Here is a 25,467-nt window from a genome sequence, read left to right on the forward strand (position 1 = left end):
ACCATAGTACTCAACTGCCCCAAATCTCTTACCATATTCTTTTTTTCACTCTGCTCACTCTAATATAATTCCAGCTCTATCCAGGTGTTGTGCCCATGCAGTGTGTGCATGTGGGTGTGTTGTATGACCCCAAGGGAAATCTGTCCCAGAATTGTATTACAAGGTTTCTTCAGCAGAGGCTTGCCATTGTCAACTTTTGAAGCTGAGAGAGTGTCATGTTCTCAACTCACCAAGACGATGTCGGTGGTCAAGTGTGGATTTGAACCCAGATTTCCCAGAATCCTTGTCTAGCACTCAGACAACTACACCATGCTGGCACTAAAAGGAGAGGGCCATTGCAAATATCTGCTTGTTCAGAAGGGCTTTAACTAAAATGAATTCTGGCTGTACAAATGGTTCTACTCACATTTTAATTCTCCTGTGAATTCCCCATTTACAACAATCAAGATAGGATACAAGGATGTTGGAGAGACATCTCTTGTTGGAGAGACATCCTTGTTCCATGCTTCTGGAACAGCAACCCAGTTATTCCGGCTATGAAAGCCTTCGACAAAATTGATTTTGCTGATGCTTGTGTCCTACTCTCTGAAATAGCAGAAAGAAATCTAAATGTACATGCCAGCTCTTCAGATAACTGAATTGAGTTTTCTTGGCAAAATTTGTTCAGATAGGATGTCTAGTCTTTGCCTTCTTTTGAGGATAACAAAATGTGACTTATGCAGGCTCATCCAGTGGGTTTCCATGGCCAAGCGAGGATTTGAAACCTGGTCCAGAATTGTAGTCGAATACTCAAACCACTATACCATATAGACTCACTGTTATCTGTAAATTTCTGATATAATCTCTCTCTTCGAAAATATTTTAACTGATGGTATGTGCAGCTGCCTCTAAAGATTTAATGAAAGCAACAGTTAGCACAAAACAACTGTTAGCTTCTAACTGAGCATATTATACAGAGTTGGCATGGTGCCATGCTTTTGGCAAGTCACAGACAGGAGATAAACCTAAAATAGGGGAAAGGATTGTTATCCCCTGGTTTTAAGCCTCAGAGGAAGGTAATTGCAAACTCTCTCTAAACAAAACTGGCTAGGGGTGCCATAACAAATGACTTGAAGGTACCCACTCCCCTGCCCTCTCCCTCACTCCTCCTTTCACTGTCACAAGTACAGGATGTCTGGTTGTTTAAGGATGCAATTCCCAGTGCTAATCCACCTTCTCAGCATGAACTTATTTTATACACATGGATTGTGAAACAAATTAGTTTTAAGAAAATCTACAGAGGCAATTTTTTTTCACTCTCTCTTCCAGCTAATATAGAATCACAGAATCATTGAGTTGAAAGAGACCTCATGGGCCATCCAGTTCAACTCCCTGCCAAGAAGCAAGAAAATCGCAAATCACTCCCGACAGATGACCATCCAGCTTTTGTTTAAAAGCCTCCAAAGAAGGAGCCTTCACCACACTCCGGGGCAGAGAGTTCCACTGCTGAATGGCTCTCACAGTCAGGAAGTTCTTCCTAATGTTCAGTGGAATCTCCTTTCTTGTAGTTTGAAGCCATTGTTCCACGTCCTAGTCTCCAGGGCAGCAGAAAACAAGCTTGCTCCCTCCTCCCTGTGACTTCCTCTCACATATTTATACATGGCTATCATATCTCCTCTCACCCTTCTCTTCTTTAGGCTAAACATGCCCAGCTTTTTAAGCTACTCCTCATTGGGCTTGTTCTCCAGATCCTTGATCATAATGCCTAGTGCTCCCTCTCTGACACCTTAGGGGGCCTTGGAGTATATAGGGGTCTGTGTGTGTTGTCGTTGTTGGGGGTCCATGTACAGGGATGAAAAACACTCCTTTCCTTAATGTTCTTACACCTCATTGGCCAGTCCAAACAGCTGTGTCAGTTTAGACTGTTTTCTGTCTGTTTCCCTTTGACTAAAGACTGGGGTAGGCATTAAATAATAATAATAAAAAGAAACAAATGAGGCACACTCTATCCAAATTTGAGAAGTTGAAGGGCTCTCCAAGGCATCAAATGATATGCCTAACTTTCAGTTTTGTTTTTCACAATATTAAGCTCCCAAGCCTGCAAATCTGACCAATTAAAAAAGGGATGCCAAGTCAGCTAGATACTTCTATAAACCTTGCATAGAGAAGAGAGCAACAATCATAAGCTCTACCTTACCCTTTTGCACATGAAAGACAGGAAAGAAAGGTTTACCAGGTTTGGGAGGAGGTGTGAAAGCGGTCTGCTGGTGACAGCACCCAACTAGATCAGCAAGCTTAGTTAGAAGTACACACCTCATTATTGCCTGCAACACACTTTTCTTGAAAATGAACTTGGGCCCTGTTTTCCTGGTTATATTCCTGATGGCTTTCCCCTTCAGCCTGAAAGGTGAGTTCGAATCCAATTCCTTCCTTTTCATTCCTGGGTGTGGCAGAATACTACCGCATTATAAATTTTTACAATACAGATATATATTTTATTCCAAAATATTTAAATGGGACTGTGTTTACTCCAACCAGGATGTGCAGTTTTTGAATTTAGGACTAAAATTAAAGTTTTCCAGCATGAGTTCAATGGACCTGCAATGCTGTAACTGCAATTGAGCTTTGGAAATTCTGGGTATTAATTCAGACACTGTGGTTTGGCAAGTACATGATGACTTCTATCACAAATATTACAGCTTTATTTGGGGCATGGCGAGTAACTTGAATATTGATTAGTTTCCCCATGCTGCAGATACTGAGCACAGTTCACTTGGTAAATAGTATTGAGCAACCCATTAATTTCAGCATGGTTTGGATAATTTTGAAGCAGATGTTAAAAGACGATTAAAGGAAGATGATGTAAACTTTAATGCAGTGTTTCTCAACTTGGGGGTTGGGACCCCTGGGGGGGATTCACAAGGGGGTTTCAGAAGGGTTGCCAAAGACCATAAGAAAACACATATTTCTGATGGTTTTAGGAACCCCATTTGGCAGAGAAGGCTGAAGTTCTCTCCGCCTGTCCTTGTCTTCCTTTTCGGAAACAGACGGCAAATACTCCCACCAAAGGCCCTCCTCCACTGTGATCAAATTTGGGCATATTGAGTATTTGAGTATTCATGCCAAGTTTGGTCCAGATCCATCATTGTTTGAGTCCACAGTGCTCTCTGGATGCAGGTGAACTACAATGTCCAAACTCAAGGTCAATGCCCACCAAACCCTTTCAGTATTTTCTGCTGATTGTGGGAGTTCAGTGTGGGAAGTTTGGCTCAATTCTATCATTGGTGGAGTTCAAAATGCTCTTTGACTGTAGGTGAATTATAAATCTCAACAACGACAACTCCCAAATGACAAAATCAACCCCCCCCCCCCAATGCCACCAGTATTCAATTTTGGGGGTATTTGTGCCAAATACCAGAGCCATCAGATCCACAGATATGCAGGATGTATTTTAATTGTTACAAATGGAACATAATTAAAGCATAGTGATTAATCACAAAAACAATACGTTTGGAGGAATATAGACAGTGGATGATGGAATTTGCAGTACCTTCAAGCAACTCAGCTCTGACTTCCACAGACCACTGAGACCCCCATAAATGACCTGGACCAAACTTGGCACACAGACCTCCCATGACCAACAGAAACTACTGGAGGAGTTTTGGGGGAATTGACAGTGATTTAGGAGATATGTAGGTCAATCCTCCCCAATGCCACCAGTATTCAATTTTGGGGAGTTTGGGAGGAATTGACAATGATTTAGGAGATATGTAGTTCTCCAGATGTAGGTGAACTACATATCTCCAGGTCATTTATGGGGGTCTCAGTGGTCTGTGGAAGTCAGAGCTGAGTTGCTTGAAGGTACTGCAAATGCTTGAAGGTACTGCAAATTCCATCATCCACTGTCTATATTCCTCCAAATGTATTGTTTTGTGATTAATCACTATGCTTTAATTATGTTCCATTTGTAACAATGAAAATACATCCTGCATATCAGACATTTACACTACGATTCATAACAGGAGCAAAATTACAGTTATGAAGTATCAACGAAAATAATTTTATGGTCACCACAACGTAAGGAACGGTATTAAAGGGTCGTGGCATTAAAAGGTTGAGAACCATTGCTCTAATGGATGAAACATTGTTCATGAACATTCTTGCTTCAGGCTACTTTGACAGGATCCATTATTTTTGCTTGTTTCATTATAAAATATCATCTATATTTATTTGTGCTATATAAATACATGATCATAGCAATAATAATTCCTAAGGAGTAACATCTGAGTCAATCTGTTTATCCCCTCTCCGTAGGTGCTGAACCCAGGAATGAGGTGGTTTGTGGCTTTTTGGGTGATTCAGTTCTTCTGCCTGTTCCCAAATTCACAGGGAAATTAAGCCGACTACAATGGAATTTGTTACTTGCTAACAATACTGAAAACCTTATTGAACGCAAAACAATATGGGACAATGCAAGTGAAAAAATGAAGAAGCACAATATTTTAAATGATGGAAACCTGAGAATAGATAAATTGGTAAAGGGAGATGCTCGAAAATACATAGTAAAGGGGCATGATGCAAATAATGCTCCATTATTTAAGCCAACCACAGTTACTTTGGAAGTTCATGGTGAGTCTCTAAACTCCAAATCACTCTGTACTGTGGGATAAGCTTTTCTGTTTCTCTTCCTTTCTCCATCTGTGTCTAGGGTTGGTGAAGCACCAGCACTCTTCAGCACAAAAGTCTGAAGACCTTGTAAAACTACAGTTCCCATGATTTCATAGCATTAAGCCATGGTAGTTAAAGTGGTGTCAAACTGCATTATTTCTACAATTTAGTTTTTTTTATCATGTCAGGAGCAACTTGAGAAATTGCAAGTCGCTTCTGGAGTAAAAGAATTGGCCGTCTGCAAGGACGTTGCTCAGGGGATGCCCAGATGTTTTACCATCCTGTGGGAGGCTACTCTCATATCCCCACATGAGGAGCTGGAGCTGACAGACGGGAGCTTACCCAGCTCCCTGGATTTGAACCACTGACTCCCTGGATTCGAACCACTTTCGATCAGCAGTCTTGCTGGCACAAAGATTTAACCCATTGCACCACCAATGTAGATGCACTGTTAGTTTCTCTTCATTCATGGAATCATAGAATCATAGAGTTGGAAGGGACCTCATGGGCCATCCAGTCCAACCCCCTGCCAAGAAGCAGGAAAATTGCATTCAAAGCACACCTCCCTCCCTCCCTCCCCCCCCCCCGACAGATGGCCACCTAGCCTCTGTTTAAAAGCCTCCAAAGAAGGAGCCTCCACCACGCTCTGGGGCACAGAGGTCCACTGCTGAATAGCTTTCACAGTCAGGAAGTTCTTCCTAATGTTCAGATGGAATCTCCTTTCTTGTAGTTTGAAGCCAATGATATGCATTGCTTTTCTATGTTCCTTTCTGGGCTATGACTACCATGCTTTTGATTTCCTGGAAGCATATGTTAGCTATTGCAGAGGGAAGCATACAGGACTAGATGATGGCTTAGTGTAACCCATCAAAACTATTCCATATACTCCAGTTCTTCCCACTTGCCAGGGACAGTCCAGATTAATCTATCATTGTCCCACTTTTCCAAGCGCTTTTCAAATGTCTCATTTCCCTCCTCCCTACAGGGAGAACCTACAGGGAGAACCTTGCCCTCCCTGTAGGTGGAGGCTCCTTCTTTGGAGGCTTGTACTCAGAGGCTGGATGGCCATCTGTCGGGGGTGCTTTGAATACGATTTTCCTGCTTCTTGCAGGGGGTTGGACTGGATGGCCCACGAGGTCTCTTCCAACTCTATGATTCTATAAAAAAGAAACTGCTGCAGTATCATGAGGTAAAGGTAAAGATTTCCCTTGAGGGGTGGTGCTCATCTCCATTTCTAAGCTGAAGAGCTGGCATTGTCTGTAGACGCCTCCATGGTCATATGGGTGGCATGACTGCATGGAGTGCTCTTACCTTCCTGCTGAAGTGGTACCCATTGATCTACTCATATTTGCATGTTTTCTAATTGGTAGATTGGCAGAAGCTGGGGCTAACTATGGGAGCTCACCCCACTCCCAGGATTTGAACCTCTGACCTTTCAGTCAGCAAGTTTAGCAGCTCAGTGGTTTAACCTGCCACACCACCAGGGGCTCTTCATACTTTGACTTTTATTAATAATCCTTGCCATCTTGACCACACATCAGCGTTGCTTGGTTACATGGGTACTAGTTTCATAAGGGATATGTTGGAGGCTGCAAAAGGTCAGACTTAGATGCTGTTGACATCAAGAAAAGCGGCTTGTTCTGGAAATCATAAAACCAAAGTAGACTCATACAACTGAAGGTGACTCTTCAGATAGCTAATCCTGAGTTGTAAAGGGCCTTTGAAAGTCATAACTAGCCTTTTGAAGTGGGCAAATAAGTTGTTGCATCAAGGTATCCCCTTAAAGGCTTAAGTGATGCCAAGTTTAAGTGGCTTTTTGGCAGTGGTTTTGCAACAGCCTTCTTCTGGCAAGCTGGACCTCTGTCTTATTTTAGTGAGGCATTAACCACTCTCTCTACCTGCTCAGCTAGTCCTTCTCTAGCTCTTTTAATAAGCCAGGAAGAGCAAGGGTTTAAAATACATGTGGCAGCTCTCATATCTCTAGGGGTTACATCCACATCCTCCAGTAGCACAAATTGAAACGTATCCATTGTCACTGGACAAATGGAGTAGAGTTGGACCCACGGGATCTTTATCAATGACAGCATCTAAGTTAGAATGAATCTGAATTATTTTATCTGCAAAGTAGAATCATATAATCATAGAGTTGGAAGAGACCTCGTGGGCCAACCCCCTGCCAAGTAGCAGGAAAATCACATTCAAAGCATCCCCGACAGATGGCCATCCAGCCTCTGTTTATAAGCCTCCAAAGAAGGAGCCTCCAAGTACCAAGTAGATGCATGTCCAACTTATACCTGCATATGTTATTGTTGTTGTTCTTGACATAAGGATTCTTTACTAGCCTATCACAGTGTCAACCCTCTTGACCTACGTTTTTCATGCTGCCTCTCCTACTCCCAGTCTTAGCCATTTGAGTGGTCATTGGAGAGCATGGGATGACTAAGAAGCATCCGGGTATTTACAGATGCATTAACATGAAGGTTTTTAAAGTTTTAATGAAATATATTTTCAAGTTGTCTTTTAATTTTTATTGTCAGCATTTTAGATTGGATTACTCTAATGCACTCTACGTGGGGCTGCCCTTGAAAACGACCCAGAAATTTCAATTGGTACAACGGGTGGTGGCCAGGTTGTTAACTGGTGCTCCTTACAGGGAGCAGTCAACCCTCCTGTTTAAGGAGCTCCACTGGCTGCCATTCATTTTCTGGTCCCAATTCAAGGTGCAGGTTCTTACCTACAAAGCCCTGAATGGTTTGGGACCCACCTACCTGTGTGACCGCATTTCTGTGTACGAACTCACACGATCCCTTCGATCATCTGGAGAGGCCCTGCTCGCGCTCCCACCTCCATCGCAGGCGTGATTGGTGGGGACGAAGGAGAGGGCCTTCTCGGTAGTGGCCCCTCGACTCTGGAACTCACTGCCTAAGGACATCAGACATGCCCCAACTTTGGCAGTCTTTAGGAGGAGCCTGAAAACATGGTTGTTCCAGTGTGCCTTCCCAGAATAAGGAAATACTCTCAGCAATAGGTCCTCTAAATGCACTTTATCATTGATTTAGGTTGTTTGTTCGCCCCATCTCTTGCCAAAAATTCTATCCCAGTATATTACCTTGTTCATGCCCAGCATTATTTTTTAATTTTTAATTATCACATTTGGCCCAACCATAGGTTTTTAAATGCTTGTTGTTACTATTACTGTTTATTGTTTATTTTTTGTTTATGAGATTTATTTTGATTGTTTTGTATTGATGTTTTGTTATGGCTTTTATTATTGTTGTTCTATGGGCTCAGCCTCATGTAAGCTGCACCGAGTCCCTTGGGGAGATGGTAGCGGGGTATAAATAAAGTTTTATAATATTATTTTATTTTTATTATTTAGTTGAGGTGCATTGTAGTTCTGTTACGGCAGAACTTTATATTAAATTCCTTAACGTGGAAACTAAGCCAATGTGTTTTAAACCAGAGTTGGTTCCTCACATTTTCTGTGACTTTTCTTCTTTCCTATTTTCCAGAACCCTTGCCTCAACCACAGATCATTGAGAATTGCTCCAAGAAGGAACTGATCTGTCAGGTTGAAACCAGTAAAAATTGCGCCATTACAGTAAAGCTGTTTCAAAATGATAAAGTGGAAAATATTAAAGAACCAATATATGCCAATGGGACATGGCAGTGGACATTTCGACAAAGAAATCTTTCAGGGAAATTCAAGTGTGAGATTACCAGCAATCCTTTGAAGAATCAGATTGAGAAGGATATCAACTGCCTGGGAACAGGTATAAGTTCATATTGCTAAAAAACAAACAACCCCCCCCCCCAAAAAAACCCCCCACCCAAACCAAAACTGTTAAATAGAGAAGAAAATGTGTTTTCTCAAAAAAAAAGGTTGTTGGAAGAGACCACAATGGCCATTTAACCAAATCCCTTACCATAGAGAAATAGGCAAAGTACTCCTATAATTCTTAAATTCCATATATCATCTTTTTTGTTCTCAGACAACTCCAGTCTATATGTTCTCCAAGTGGTGTCCATCCAAGTTAGTGCAACAAAGAGCAGAGCAGGAAGGTGGAGCCAGCTATTTTAGTTTGCTACCCAAATATGTTCTTGTAGAAAAGGGCATCCAGGTTCATTGAGGCACAGAAGTGAAGCGACAAACAAGTCAACATATTGTTATGATAAAGGACCCACTTCTTCAAGATTTAACAGAGCAGAAAGGGAGAAACATGCTGAACCACAATGTCAAATCAAGAGAGAATGCAGGTATTATTGCAACGTAAGAGAAGGCTTTGAACTCACATTTGTCTAGTTTGAGAACCATAAAGGAAACCAAAGAAAGATAACTTTGAAAAGCTAACATGGCTGAATATGTGTATGTACGTAGTGGTGAGAGAATAAATATTTTGAATCACATACAGAAGACAAATTCACAATTAGAAATGAAAAAAATATCCACTGTAATTCATTTAACAGCTCAAAAGTTCAGAAACGTCAGGGAGAAATGTGTGTTTGTATTTAAAATTGTGGTTTCTTTCTACAAATTTTTTTTTTGTGAAAAAATAACTGCTTCCAGGTATCTCTGGGGGATTTCTTTGGGTACAATGTTAGTTTTGCAAAAGAAAAATGTGGGTTTGGAACATTTGAATGAAAATGTGTTTTGCTTTCTAGAAAGCCACATTGGCCTTATTTTGGTACAAAATTCATGTTTTCACAGAGAAGACACTTTCACAAAGTAATACATTTTGCACAATCTCCTCCCCACAACTGTTTTTTTTCTTTTAAGAAAAGTCGCCACCTTTGTGATTTTGTACAACAAACTGGCATTTCTTTCTATGCAGAATAATTTATTGGAATACTTAGGGATGTGCTAATACCAAGTGAGAACTGTACAGAAAGAAGCTGGACTTATGCCTATAAATGTCACTAGCAGAATCTGTCAGTTTTTGTTTAAACGGAATAACAGTAGTCGATGCCTAACCCTGAAATTGTTTTGAAATCGTCCTAGCACCCACAAACACATTTAAGAACAATCCTGAACAACCCCATTATTTAAATTTTTTTTAAAGAATTACTACAAATTCAATTGTTAACATTGACCCATTATGAATGATTTTTTTAAAACAGCTGTTCTGCCCCAGAAGGAAAGGCATTAAATATTATTTTAAAATTGGAAGGGATTTCACTCAGAAAGGGATATAATGACCTTTTATATGTAAAAATTATTGATAGACTGAAGATATGGGGAAATGCTCTGGAGGGCCTGAGCTTGGTTGTTTCTACTTGTTGCATTCTGGCCTGACACTAGAGTCCAGTAGTACTAACCAAACAGTTTATTGAAGAAAGCAAATATAAAAAGGCAAAAGGCAATGTAAAAAAGCAATGTCCAAAAAGCAATAAGAAAAGGCTTTCAAAAGGCAATAGTCCAAAACATCAAAGTTCTGTTCAAAAGTGACAAGGTACATGCAAAAACTAGGAATCAAAACATAGGCATGAAGCCATAACCAGGAACACAGGAACTTCTTCCAAAACATGAATCCATGAACATGAGCACAAGACTTTCCCGAAGATCTTAGACATAAACTTGAACACGGAACAGGAAAAAGACCCAAGGTGTACACGGTAACGCAGCGCTGCCTGCTCTAACCCTTCAGTAAACAATCCTGCAATTTAAGGTCCACAAGCCATGAAGTCAGACCTTTAACATCTGGTCTGTTCCAAGATTTCTCACAAAGTCTCTGTGACCTCCATAATCTGACTCCCTCCTCCCATAGATCGAGTCTTATGCTGCTACTGATCTCAGGGGAAAGATCTTTCCCTTCCAGCTCCTTATCTTCCATTGCCAAGAAATGACGAGGAGAAAGGTCTTCCTTGTCTTATGCTAAAGCATCTCCATCTCCTCCTTGCTCTGAAGCCATTTTTTCTGATCAGACACAGACTCATTCTCCCAAACAGAATCATGATCTAAAGTCCCCTCAATTCCCACACTGGAAAGCCCATCACTCCTCACAACCTCTGATTTAACCATCCCCTCATCTTCAGCCTCTGGCTGAACTACAACACTACTAGTTGCCCATAGCACTAGGAAGTGGGTCAAGTAGGAAAACTAGTAGCTGCACTCCAAATGTTGTTTCCATATACGTTCACCCACATTCCCCATCATATTCCATTAAAGTTTACATTAATTTGCAAAGAGGGAAGATGTAGAGAGTAATTCCATATCAGTGAAGCATTTGCTCTGCCTGAGTTCATAAAGGAAAATCTGCTCTCTGCAAATGGAACTGGAAATAGGCCCTGATTTTGCATTCCTTCTCCTCCTTCATTTTTAAAATGATGGCTTGGCTATAAGCATCAAGCACCCCATCAGGTAGTTCAAGATTCTGGGCAGATGCTGATTTCTTGCCATGTAGGGCATCCAGGTAGATAGGGAAGGGCAAAGCTCCTGTCTGGCTACCTGGTTTATCCTCTTATCCTAAAAAAGAGACATTTCCCACTATGGCAATCATTGTCATATCCTTTCATTACCCTAGCAGCCTTCATGGGACAGCCCTACAATGCTAGTGCAATGTGCCTGTGTGTTTTAATTATGGTAATATTTGCTTGTGTTCTGTAGAGCACTGGATGCAGGTGGGATTGAGGCAGGTGGGGCAGCATTGCTTTTTTCTCAGTGACTCCCATTGCATTCTTAGCAGTAGAATTGAATTGAAAATGGAAGAATACTGCTGATATTCCACATTGCCAACTTTGTTCAGAATTCACAATCATAGGTAAATCTATACTTCATTATTGCAGTTTCACAAAGCTTAAATTGCCAATGCTATAGTATCCTGGATGGTGTAGCTTGGTGAGGCACCAGCTCTGTGGCAGAGAAGGCCGAACAATTCATGAGAAATGCAATTTTACAAGATTTTACAATGTTTATCATAGAGTTTTCCTAGCAAAATGTGTTCAGAGGGGATTACCTTTGTCTTCCTCTGAAGCTAAGAGAATGTGACTTGTCCAATACCACCCAGTGGGTTTCCATAAAGCAGGGCTTCAAATCCTGGTCTCCAGAGTTGCAGTCCAGTACTCAAATCATTACTCCATAATGGTCCTAGATTTAAAAAAATATGTTCCAAAGATTATGTACAGAATTGAATTATGAAGCATTTAAGCCTCTGCAATAATGACAGTGTCAACAAGCTTACTTAATGCTGTCAATATCCATGGACGTTTTATGTTCTGTCTAACATGCATGTAGCCAGCCATCCATCACAACAGTATAAACAATGCAAGTTATTTTACTAGTTTCATTCATTCTCCTTATCTCTTTAATACATTCATTCTACTCAAATGCTTAATATGACCATGCTTTTAGCTTTAAAAATAGGTTTTGTGTTTTGAAGTAGAGTTGCACCTGCTGGAAAACATAGATGAGCAGATGAAAGATATGCATTCTTGAGAAAGTTGTGGTTTGGTTTATCTTTTGCAAAGTTTAATTTTGTTTTTCTCCATGGCAAAGGATGGGTCTCAGCTGTTTCATCTAGGAAATGCACAATATAAGTTAAAAAGAAGTGACCTAGATATTCAACAGAGGGAAGGCAGCAAATCTGCCATATTCATGTTATGTTTTGGCTTTAAGAGAAAGAGATCGAACACCAGTTCCAATACATTAATCTGCATGGGCTTTACAGGCTGCAAGACTGAGAACAAGCCAAGAGAGTAAAGACAAAAATCCACCCAGAGGAAAAGTGTTCTTGCCATACATCAAGGGAACCACTGACCGCATAGGGAAGCTGATGAGGAAGCACAACATACAAACTAGCTACAGACCCACCAAGAAAATCCAACAAATGCTACATTCAGCAAAGGACAAGAGGGATCCTCTCACTTCTGCAGGAGTCTACCATATACCATGCAGCTGTGGACAAGTCTACATAGGGACCACCAAACGCAGCGCCCACACACGAATCAAGGAACATGAAAGGCACTGCTGACTACTTCAACCATAGAAGTCAGCCATAGCAGAGCACCTGATGAACCAACCTGGACACAGCATATTATTTGAAAACACAGAAATGCTGGATCACTCCAACAACCACCATGTCAGACTACACAGAGAAGCCATTGAAATTCACAAGCATGTGGACAATTTCAACAGAAAGGAGGAAACCATGAAAATGAACAAAATCTGGCTACCAGTATTAAAAAAACTCAAAAATTACAACAGCAAAACAACAGAGAGGAAATAATCAGGGACATCTAATCACCTCTCAATAAAAGATTGCCCCAGGCACTAACAAGCCACACCAAACAACTGCCAGGCCATCAAATGGTCAGTTGAAACATTCACACCTAACTTCAACAGATAAAAGTCCTTTGTCCCACCCTGGTCATTCCACAGATATATAAACCCATTTTCCTAGTTCCAACAGACCTCACTACCTCTGAGGTAGTGAGGTCTCTTTTGCATAGAGCAGGCAAAACGTGCGGAGAGAATGCCTCTAGAACATGGCCATATAGCCTGAAAAAAATCTACAACATCCCAGTGATTCCAGCCATGAAAGCCTTCAACAATACATGTGATTATCCTTGTTTTAGTTTATTGAGAAAGTCAGGGAATGAGCCTGCATGTGATGTGTTGCAAGTTACCCATTTTTGGTTTAGAGTTGTACATAAACATAATAATAAACCAAAAATAAAATTTCAACCAAGTGATATGTCATCAAAAGATTGGCATATTATATTGAGATGTACATCTATGTGTAAATTAGCCCTTACATGGATCAGAAACTATGACTTTTCCAGGGCACCCTCACTATATTCATATTAGCTACTACATATTAAGGCCATCCATATTGTATCCTTCTATCATTTATCTGCCTGCCATTTTTGTGTTTTAGCTTCTCTGCCATTGGATTTGAATCTTCTAATGATGATTGCAGGCGGTGTTGTCGTCTTTATCATCTCTATAGCTCTGATAGTTTATTGTGTCAGAAAGAAGAGAAGAGAAAGACGTGAAGCTGAAGGTAATTCCAACTTGCTTTGATATATGAGCATGTAAACAGTTATTCTTTTTTTATGGACCAGGGGTCTTAGAGTTATCATAAGTTGATTAAATGGTGCTTATTGGCTTTCATAGAGTTAATGTGAATTTATGTGTGATGCATATTGCAAAGGGAATAAAGAGACAAGAGATTTGGGTGAGAGATTGTACTGACAGGTTTTAGTAGAACATTTCAGTGCAAAGAGCAACAGGGAGTTTCAGAGGAATTTAAGGGAAGGTGTTCAGATTAGCAAGAGAAAAGTAAAGAATAAAGGGAAAGAAATGTGTGATTTGGAAAACATTTAAGACATAAGGGCACTTATTGCAGGTGTGCAGACACCGGAGAAGAGGGAGAGAGAAATAGAGAGTAGAGGTAGGGATGGGTTGCTGTGAGTTTTCTGAGCTGTATGGCCATGTTCCATTCTCTCCTGATGTTTCACCCACATCTATGTCAGGCATCCTCAGAGGTTGTGAGGTCTGTTGGAAACTAGGCAAGTGGGGTTTATATATCTGGAATGTTCAGGGTGGAGAAAGAACTCTTGTCTACCTGAGGCAAGTGTGAATGTTGTAATTGGCCAGCTTGTTTAGCACTGAATGGCTTTGCAGTTTCAAAGTCTGGCTTCTTTCTGTCCGAGGGAATCCTTTGTTGGGAGATAATAGCAACAACAATTTATTTTTATACCCCACCAACCATCTCCCCAAGGGGACTCAGGGCGGCTTACAAGGGAGAATCCCAAAAATTACAAATCAAACACAACAGATAAAAACATCAGATATAAAGCTATAATAACAATCACAATTGTAAACAACAACAAAACAATATGGCTGAAATAAAGAACATAGCTGAGGTACAGGCTCACTGAATACAATACATTCTAAAGGAGCGCAAGAGAAGTGAACAATCAAGTAGGCAGGGCTGGAAATATTGTCATCAAAAGTGTTGAGATAGACAATAAGAGGGCCGATGTAAAGTGCTGAACTTAAAATAGGGACAGGAAAATTACTGGTGGCCTGCTTAATCAAAAGCACACCAGAACATGCCAACTGGCCCTGGTTGTTTCTTTTCTGGAGTTTCCCTGTCTTCTGAGTGTCCTGATTTTAGAGTTTTTTTTAATATTGGTAGCCAGATTTTGTTCATTTTCATGGTGTTCTCCTTTCTGTTGAAATTGCCCACATACTTGTGGATTTCAGTGGCTTCTCTGTGTAGCCTGACATAGTAGTTATTAGATTGGCCCAGCATTTCTGTGTTCTCAAATAATATGCTGTGTCCAGGTTGGTTCATCAAATGCTCTGCTATGGCTGACTTCCCTGGTTGAATTAGTCTGCAGAGTCTTTCAAGTTCCTTGATCCGTGTTTGGGTGCGGTGTTTGGGAGACTTGTCTACAGCTGCATGGTATACAGTAGACTCCTACAGAGGTGAGACGATCCCTCTTGTCCTTTGCTAAATGTAGAGGTAGGTGTGTGTCTTCTAGGATCTCTCACCAGAAACTGAGTTCCAGGTTAAGTAAGCCTAGAAGCAACAGCAGCTATGACCCCTGCTTCCCTCCCCACTAACCCTAACAGGGCCTGGGGAAGAGGAGGAAAGAGAGAGAAGACAGGTTGTTTCTCGGGAGATAGGAGAAAGCAAAGGCAGGTTGTTGGGGTAGGGAGGCAATAGAGTTGTTTCTTCTTGGATTTCTCTGCCTAGCGGAGAAGTTCCAATACAGTAGGTTATTGTAGGTTTTTCTGCCTGCCACAGGTTTTTCTGTGGCAGGCATTCTCACAACCTCTGAGGATGCCTGCTGCAGATGAAGGCAAAACGTCAGGAGAGAATGCTTCTAGAACATGGAGATACAGCCCAAAAAACCTACAACAACCCAGTGATTCCGGCCATGAAAGCCTTCAACAATACATAGTTCCAATACAGCTTCCACCATTGCCACAGCTGACTTTTTTTAAACAGGTATTTGAACAGAATTTTAACCCAGATTTTTAGGGTCAATTTTTAACCAAAATGTTTAAACTTATATACATAGTTTTCTTTTTCTAAAAAGCTCACTATCTACAAAGCTGTTGTGCTGCTACTATCCTGTCCTGTCAGATCAATCACTAGCAGTTCAGAGGTTTTTTCTTTTTAATCCTTGTTACAGATCAGGAGAGAGAACTGCTGGCCCGGATGGCAGATGAGGATTTGAAACATCGGAAGCTTCCTCAACCTCCGGTTCCTTCTGGTCCTAACCAGACACACCAGCAACAACAAAGGGGGCCACTGGTTCGTCCTGATCCAAAGCAGGAGGGGCCCCCACCTAAGCCATGTCCGCGTCCACCTCAACGAAAGCCGCCACGGCACAAGATGGAAAGGCCAAACATTTGAAAGTGTCATGCATCATCACAAGTGCCTATGTTGGTAGATCTTGATGAACAACTTAGCGTATTCATCCAATACATTTAAGACAGTGGTTCTCAACCTTCCTCATGTCGCGGACCCCTTAATACAGTTCCTCATGTTGTGGTGACCCCCAACCATAAAAATATTTTAATTGCTACTTCATAACTGTAATTTTGCTACTGTTATGAATTGTAATGTAAATATCTGATATGAAGGACATGTTTTCATTCACTGGACCAAATTTGGCACAAATACCCGATACACCCAAATTTGAATACTGGTGAGGTTGGGGGGGAGGCCCGATTTTGTCATTTAGGAGAGATAGTTGCTGGGATTTATAGTTAACCTACAATCAAAGTGTTCTGAACTCCACCAATGATGGAATTGAACCAAACTTGGCACATAGAATTCCCAGGACCAACAGAAAAAAATGGAAGTGTTTGGTGGGCATTGATCTTGAGTTTTGGAGTTGTAGTTCACCTACATCCAGAGAGGACTGTGGACTCAAAGAATGATGGATCTGGACCAAACTTGGCATGAATACTCAATATGCCCAAATGTGAACACTGGTGGAGTTTGGGGAAAATAGACCTTGACATTTGGGAGTTGTAGTTGCTGGGATTTATAGTTCACCTACAATCAAAGAGCATTCTGAACTCAACTAACAATAAAATTGGGCCAAACTTTCCACACAAAACCCCCATGACCAACAGAAAATACAGTGTTTTCTGATGGTCTTTCGCGACCCTTCTGACATCCCCTCACGACCCCCCCAGGGGTCCTGACCCCCAGGTTGAGAAACACTGATTTAAGAGATCTTAATAATGAAACATTTACCATTGTAATTCATTTATTGTGCCATGGGCTGTTCCAGAGTCCCCTTTATCAGAATGCAACAGTTTAGGTTCAAATCATGAAGGTTTATCTCACAATATATAATATGGTTATTAATCTTTGAAGATCCATATTAATCTTCTTTTTTCTTGTTGCAACAGAATCAATTGAGGTGCGGATTCCTGATTTCAGGTCTATACATTCCAGTTTGTAAGAATGAATATGAATCATAATATATATTTACATGTTTGATGATGTTGAGAGAAATCTTAGGTAAGAGGCAACAGGAGTGCACCCGGTACATAAAGATGAACATATATGATACAGAGAGACAGTATATGCATATAGCTTTGATTGGTATCATATATGTTACTCCCACATGCAGAACATGCCAGACGTATCCTGAGCAAGAACTTTTCCTGCCTCAGCAACATCGTCATCTTTTTCAAGAAAGATAAAACATTTACGTTGTGCCTTTTAAAAATGTTATATTCATAATTATTTTTGTATAATCCTAAAGTGTTATGATGTATTTGAACCGTGTGTGTACATTATATTATATGTGAAGAAATAAAAAGATGGCTTGGGATAAAACATATTGAATTTAATAATTATCGTAATCATAATAATACACTTCCTTTATATTTTGCTTTATCTCTCTGGAGGGACTCAAAGTGGATTACAGTTTTACATATATAAGGCAAACATTAAATACCTTTTTACACAGTGAACAATGACATACAATACACAAACAGAGGTAAAGGTCTTCTCCTTTCCATCTCCGGCGTCTAGAGGTGATGCTCACCTCCAGCCATGGGGAGGTGCTCTTGTTCCATTTTTTCCATGCCAAGGAGCCTGTTGTCCATAGACTTCTCAGATCGTTGCTGGCATGTCTGCATGGGGCACCCATTTACCTCCCCGCTGAAGCGGTACCTACTGGTCTACTCACATTACATGCTTTTGAACTGCTAGGTAGGCAGAAGCTAGGATTGACAGCCAGGAATACACCCCGACTCGCAGCTTCAAACTGCTAACTCTCCGGTCAGCAGATTTTCTGCAGCTAGCAGTTTGACCCGCCGTGCTACCACGGCCCCTTTAACACTATTTAACACTATATGAGTTTTTATAGAGTATTTTAAATGTTAAGAGATGACAAGAAAGGAATTCCATAATTTCCCAAATTGAACTTTTGTACTACCAACACCCAGCAAGGTCTGATCCAAAGGATTATCTGTGCGTAATTTGACCATATTTAGATTAATACTGAAAGTTGCTAGGTACCCCAGAATACCCAATAGTATCTCTCTCTCTCTCTCTCTCTAGAGAGAGAGGGGGGTGGGGGATACAACCACGTGATTTAGAAGATACATACCAATGAAATTTCTCTAGCTGGGGTATAAAATAATGGTATTTATTTCTTATTTAAAGATCATAAAGTAGCTAAAATAATGATAATCCAAAGATGTCTTAAAAGTACCAATTCATTTTTTTAATCTTATGACCATCTACACTGACCATTTAATGCAGTTTCAAACCAGTATAAATGAAAGTGGTTTCGCTGTGCAGATATAAGAAATCCTGGAATCACTTTGGTGACACATCTTTTAGACATGCATCATTTCACAACACAGTCATTCAGTTTTACTGGTAAATGGGAGGTAAAACCACCCCCTTAGAAGAGATATGGTCACATATATAAATTGTAATATTTATTTATTTATTTATGACATTTGAAGTCTGCTTTTCTCAACCTTACAGTGACTCATGGCGGCTTACAGAATTCGCAGAATTTGATGCCATACATTCATAAAAATACACTTAAAACATTCAACCTCATATTATAAAAAACATATAAAACCATTAAAAACATATAATTACCAGTGCCATCCTGTTAAAATCATTATCCAGCAGCATTGTCTAGCCTTCCATGTTCATTCTTTCTATTTCATAATTATTTATTTTGCCGCATTTCCAAATGCTTGTTCAAAAAGCATAGTTTTTACTCTTTTCCTGAAGGTCAGGAGGGAGGGGGCCGATCTAACATCCCTAGGGAGGGAGTTCACAAAAATAGTGAAATGTATGGTGATACAACATATACCATGAAAACCTTTCATTTATAAATATTTAAAATATATGATTTATTGCTTATTTCACATTGACTCAGAGGTTTCTTGTTACAGTCGCATGACATAGAATCATAGAATCATAGAGTTGGAAGAGACCTCATGGGCCATCCAGTCCAAGCCCCTGCCAAGAAGCAGGAATATTGCATTCAAAGAACCCCCGACATATGGCCATCCAGCCTCTGTTTAAAAGCTTCCAAAGAAGGAGCCTCCACTACACTTTGGGGCAGAGAGTTCCACTGCTGAACGGCTCTCACAGTCAGGAAATTCTTCCTCATGTTCAGATGGAACATACCTACACACTGCAAGCCAACACCAAAGTGTTGTGACACACAGTTTGGAAAGCTCTGCACTAACATTCAATGGCATTTTATATTGTGTTTGGTTCTTTTGGATTGTCTGGAGTCTAGGTTTGAGGGCTATAATTCCCATAATTCTAAATAACTGGCCCAGTGATTACAGTGTATGGGAATTATAGTTCTACACATCTTGATAGCACCAGAATCGCACTACAGCAGAAGTAAAGCACTTCTGACTATCCAGATGCCTACATATTCCATACTCTCTCAATGCTGGAATGGGAATGATAGAAATTGGGAGTCTATCAACATTTGTATGGGCACATATTTGCTAGCCCTGGGCTGTAGTACAGTCAGCTTTTTCTCCTTCTATTCATCTTCCCTTTCCTGGGCTCAATGCTTTTGAAAATGTCATTGAATGTTTGTCAGAAGCTGATTCCACCTTCAGTTCATCAATATTCTGGAAAAAGTTGCACATGTTAAATTCCATCATGCTGTTGTTGTGTGCCTTCAAATAATTTCTGACTTGTACAGACCCTAAGGCAAACCAGTCACAGGGTTTTCTTGGCCAAGTTTGTTCAGAAGGGTTCTGCCTTTGCTTTCTTCTAAGGCCAAGAAAGTATGAGTATACATCATATTAGGGGCTAGTATAAAAATTGCTGGGAGAAACATTGAAGTATGGTATGACAGCACTAAAACGTCTGTACTCACCCTGCACTTCACATCGCGCTTCAAGGTTTCAGAACTGAGTCCCATGTGGGTAGAAGTACTGAACCACAGGTTGCAAGAAAAATCATGGTTTCCTGTGAAAACATTGTTGACAGTGTATGACAAAGTTTTGCCTTTTGCTCAGGAGAAGCCTCAAGAGCCTATTAAAAAGGCAACACATTATGTGTGTCAGCAAAGCTAGATTTTTGTTTTTTTCTGACTTTTCTGTGTCTAATAAATGAATGCGTTGAGTATCTTCTGATGCAACCCAGAAATATAAATGAAGTCAAAGAACGGATTGTGATCTGCTAGGCAAGAGCCAGACAAAACGGAGATTATGTTATAGTGCCTATATTTCCACATCATGGGAAACTGGTTAAGTTTACACTTTGGGTTTGCACAGTATATTTTCCATAGTAAATTCTTTCTTTCCTACCAGTGAAAGTGTAAGGAGAAGAAACTAAGTTACCATTACCCTATATAGTTATATATAAGTCTAGAAATTTTAGTCAAAACACCAACCCTAAAAACTGATTCAAATTATTCACAAAGTATGACTACTCTTATCTTAATAGTTATCAAAAAATGAGCCACTCCCTTCTCTGAGTAGAGTGGAGAAAGACAAAAGCTTAATCTGTCCTGGAAGATCCCAAAAGAAGCACTGATCCCTCTTCTCTTTCTGCCTTTCGGATTTTGGAATGCTGTTTTCCCATCTCTGTGGAATGACCATAGACATATCCAGAGGTCACATGAAAACCAATAATTTTGCCCCACAAAGTGCCCAGGACTTATACATAAGGCTGACACAAGTATGGTTATCGTAACCGTGGTTTATGGAAACAGCTAGAGCCATAATTCATGGTTTGAAGTTGATTTGTTTTGGTGAACCATCGCTGAAATTGGCTGTTGTCTGTCTGGGTTTCATATAATGCTTACTTGTAGTTGTCAAAAATGCAAGTGAAAACTTTCTATTCCTCTTTGAAGCTAGAAAGGGAGGGTAATTCTGGTAACAGGAGCTGGGGAAATGCATGAAATCTCTTCTTAAGCTGGATCTACACCACCATAAAAAAAGATAAAGGTTTTTCCCTGACGTTAAGTCCAGTCATGTCCGACTCTGTGGAGGAGGGAAGTGGTAGTGCTCATCTTCATTTCTAAGCCGAAGAGCCGGCATTATCCATAGACACCTCCAAGGTCATGTGGCCGGCATGACTGCATGAAGTGCTGTTACCTTCCTGCTGAAGCATTACCTATTGATCTACTCACATTTGCATGTTTTTGAACTGCTAGATTGGAAGAAGCTGGGGCTAATAGCAGGAGCTCACTCTGTTCCCTGGATTCGAGCCACCAACCTTTCAGTCAGCAAGTTCAGCAGCTCAGTGGTTTAACCTGCTGCGCCACCGACAATGCAGTTATCAGTGTAGACTCATAAAATGCGATTCATTATATGCATTTACACTGACAGTTGTCTGCTAAGGTACCCCTAAGTTGCAGGCCTCCAGCAAAGGAGATTCTGTCATTTTTTCAATAGGAAGATGCTATAGTTTTCCTGGAAAGTCATATTTTTCAGTGGTTGTCTCCAAATATGGAAGATGTATGTATGTATGTATGTATGTATGTATATCCTGCTTATCTCTCCGTACGGAGACTCAAAGTGGCTCACAATTAAAAGCATTACAATACAACTTAAAATATACAAATATCTATACACATAGTAAAAGCTAAAATATGTATGTGTGTGCATTGCTGGATGTCCACTTACACAAACAGGCTCCTGCCTTCACAAACCGCTATAGCTCCTACTACTCAGGAGACACCAATGACTCTCCCTCCAATGACATTGCAGGTTATAGTGAGTGTCATGAGCATGTCCAAGAGTCCTGCCAATGTCCTCCACAAACACAATCCTGGCCCACACCCAAGTGAAGATTAGAGCTTTCATGGTAAGAACTTGCAGAAAATTATGGACTAGGGAGAGTGGATACGGCAAAGCATTTCAAGAAAGCTTGACAGAAATATCTCTATACAGGATGCATTTGTTTACCAACAAGCTCCCAGGTTCCACATTTAATGGGACCCAACATGCATGCTACTCATCCTATGTGAAGACAGCATCTTCTTATTCATTAATTCCTCATACTGTAGGTGAAAAAAAAACACACTCAAACATTAGGGGAAGCTGTCTGAGAGTGGAATATTCTGCCTCAGTGTGCGGTGGAGTCTGTTTTGGAGGTTTTTAAGCAGACGCTGGATCTCCATCTGTCAGGAATGTTTCGATTGTGTGTTCCTTCATGGCAGGGGATCAGACTGGATGACCCTTGGGGGTTTCTTCTAATTCTATGATTTTATTATTTAAATGAATTTCTTTTAGGTAATGAAGAGAAACCCTATACATGTTGAAGCTATTTGAATGCGAACATGCAATACCTAATAGATGCTTACTGTTTCATAGGCATGTTTATTTACAGGATATGAGAGAAACACATTCATAGTGTTAATATATAGGCTCCTGCATGCTCATTCACCATCTGCAAAATGAAACCCACAACCACACCAACGCTTTCCTTCCCTGTTAGAGCTGCTGGTTTCAGCACCTTTTGACACCTTGTGGCAGGAAGTGATTAAAGTGCATATCTATAAAGCAGATGGTTTGTCCCTGGGAATTATCCTACAGACCTGCTAATTCTGTCAGTGGCAAAGCATTATCATAGAATCATGAAGTTGGAAGAGACCCTCTGCTAGGCAGCAAAAGCACAATCAAAGCATGCCCAACAGATGCCCATCCACCCTCTGCTCAAAACATCCAGAGAAGGAGATTCCAACACCCTGCAAGGGTGCGGGAATCCATTACCAAACAGCTCTTACTGCCATGAAGTTCTTCCTGTTGTTTAGGTGGAATCTCTTTTCCTGCAATTTGAAACCATTGCTCCATGTCCTAGGCCGCTTCTACACTGCTATATAAAATCCAGATTATCTGCTTTGAACTGGATTATATGGCAGTGTAGACTCATATTATCCATTTCACAGCAGATAATCTGGATAATCTGATTTGATAATATGAATTATGTGGCAGTGTAGAAGGGGGGTCTAGTCTCCAGAGGTGCGAAAAATCAGGACTCTTCCCTCTCAGCCAATGAAATACACTGGGTGACTTTGAATATGTCACCCTATTCCAACCTCAAAGAAAGGCAATGGCAATATCTCTCTAGAAATGGGTCAGTATAAATCAGAAATAGTCTATGCAATACCATCATCTTCATCATCATCATCAAGTTATCCTATCAACAAATTAACCAAAATTGAAAACTTCATTTCTTCTGGAACCAAAACAGTAATAATGCTGCCATCTAGTGGACAATATATTTACTCACAATTCTCATCAATAGTTTTTACTGTCCTGTTATTGTTTTTTAAAGGAACATGTTGTTATGTGTCTTCAAGTTATGATAACCTTATCATATATTTTTCTTGCTAATCTTTATTCAGTTTGCCACTGCCTTCCTCAGAGGCTTCCAGAATGAGACTTTTCCAAGGTCACCCATAAGTCTGTTAGCAACAACATGCAATGTTTACACTGGATTCTACAGAAAAACTTAATCTGTACTCCACAAAAAGGAAAATCAGCCTGTTTAGTAAGCCTTGTAAATGCTGATTTATTTTACGTAATGTTTGATTTTATACTATTTTATATACCTATATACCTGTGTTATCAAGAAATCCCCCCTCCCGCAAAAAAATTATATGCAGTTATATGAATCTTCATGAAATGGCAAAGCCAAAGTCTTGCAATGTCCAGCAGGCTGTTTCCTGTTCATCAAAACTCATCCTGAGAAGCAGACCAACTACACACCAGAGGAAATTTGCATAATCTCTTTATTAAACAGGGAAATTCAGCTAAGAAAGAAATGGCTAAGCACCACAATCTCCCTGATACGAGAAGGAACAAGCCATGCCCATTCATACATTTTCCCTATTCAGGAACCTCTACCGTCTATTTTGATCTCTGGCACTCATTCATAAATTCCAAGGCTTCATTCATAAAATTATCATAGAATCATAGAGTTGGAAGACACCTCGTGGGCCATCCAGTCCAACCCCCTGCCAAGAAGCAGGAAAATCTCATTCCAAGAACCCCCAACAGATGGCCATTCAGCCTCTGTTTAAAAGCCTCCAAAGAAGGAACCTCCACCACACTCTGGGACAGAGATTTCCACTGCTGAACAGCTCTCAAGGTCAGGAAGTTCTTCCTAAAGTTCAGGTTGAATCTCCTTTCCTGTAGTTTGAAGCCATTGTTCCGTGTCCTAGTCTCCGGGGCAGCAGAAAACCAGCCTGTTCCCTCCTCCCTATGACTTCCCCTCACATATTTATACATGGCCATCATGTCTCCTCTCAGCCTTCTCTTCTGCAGGCTAAACATGCCCAGCTCTGTCTAATATTATCCCTAATATTTTTCTCAGAATACCAGCAGATTGCTCTTTCAGAACCTGCAACTGCGAGGAGGGCAAACAGGTTGTGCCTCACCCTTTCTTCTTTATTCTTTCTAATATCCTAGCCTGGAATGTGTACTTAGCCGCACCTAGATGTGTGCACCCAATTTATATAATCTCGTCGTGATAGGGCAGCAAGCGAGAGGAAGAGGTATTCCAGGAAGAGGTGCTCAAAGTTCTCCCGCTCCCATAGATGAGATCTTTACTAATATTATTGACTGAAACCTCTTCCCATTGAATCTATTGATATATTTCCTGCTGTCATTGAGATGTTTTTCTGGCTTTCATTGATATCTGCTGATAATCAGAGCACAAGTTGCAAGAGAGGTTTCACCCATTGTACTTGTATATCACTCATAACTTATCATTGTCTTTGGCGGACCCACTCCTTTGTGTATACTCAAGCTGAATTGCTAAGTCAATTAGGAATTCCTTTACATGTTGCCACATTACATTTCTGGGGTTTGCTCCCCTCTGCAGGAGTCTACCGTATAACATGCAGCTATGGACAAGTCTACACAGGGACCATCAAATACAGCACCCAAACACGAATCAAAGAACATCAAAGGCACTGCAGACTAATTCAATCAGAGAAGTCAGCTATAGCAAAGCACATGATAAACCAACCTGGACACCAGTCATGTAGCCGGGGGGGGGGGGGGGGGTGAGGGGCTTCAGCCCCCCCGAAATTCTCATGGTGGTTCGTGAAAAGGCCTTACTGGTGCATTATTTAAACTGTTATGTTTATTCATATCATGATCTGATCACCATACTCAATATATCCCATATGCATGGGGGTATTGGGGCAACGATACAAAAGGTTTGCTAGGGTAGACCCTCTTTCACTCAGACTCAGCCTCCCCCCAACTCAGCCCCCCGAAACCCCCCTGAAAAAAACTCAGCCCCCCCCCCCCCCCCGAATCGAAATCCTGGTTACGGGCCTGCTGGACACAGAATGCTATTTGTGAACACAGAAATGCTGGACCAC

General features: G+C 40.7%; 1 protein-coding gene across 1 annotated transcript; it reads left to right on the top strand.

Annotated features, from left to right (window-relative positions):
* The first annotated feature begins 2,107 nt into the window (after nucleotides 1-2,107).
* On the top strand, nucleotides 2,108-17,447 carry CD2 (CD2 molecule). Its single transcript, XM_060770575.2, has 5 exons — nucleotides 2,108-2,386; nucleotides 4,294-4,608; nucleotides 8,160-8,420; nucleotides 13,521-13,646; nucleotides 15,793-17,447. The coding sequence occupies exons 1-5, from the start codon at nucleotides 2,326-2,328 to the stop codon at nucleotides 16,014-16,016; spliced, it is 987 nt and encodes a 328-aa protein (XP_060626558.2). The 5' UTR covers nucleotides 2,108-2,325; the 3' UTR covers nucleotides 16,017-17,447.
* Nucleotides 17,448-25,467: the final 8,020 nt, after the last annotated feature.

This window comes from Anolis sagrei, chromosome 3 (assembly GCF_037176765.1).
Source record: "Anolis sagrei isolate rAnoSag1 chromosome 3, rAnoSag1.mat, whole genome shotgun sequence".
Lineage (NCBI taxonomy): Eukaryota > Metazoa > Chordata > Lepidosauria > Squamata > Dactyloidae > Anolis > Anolis sagrei.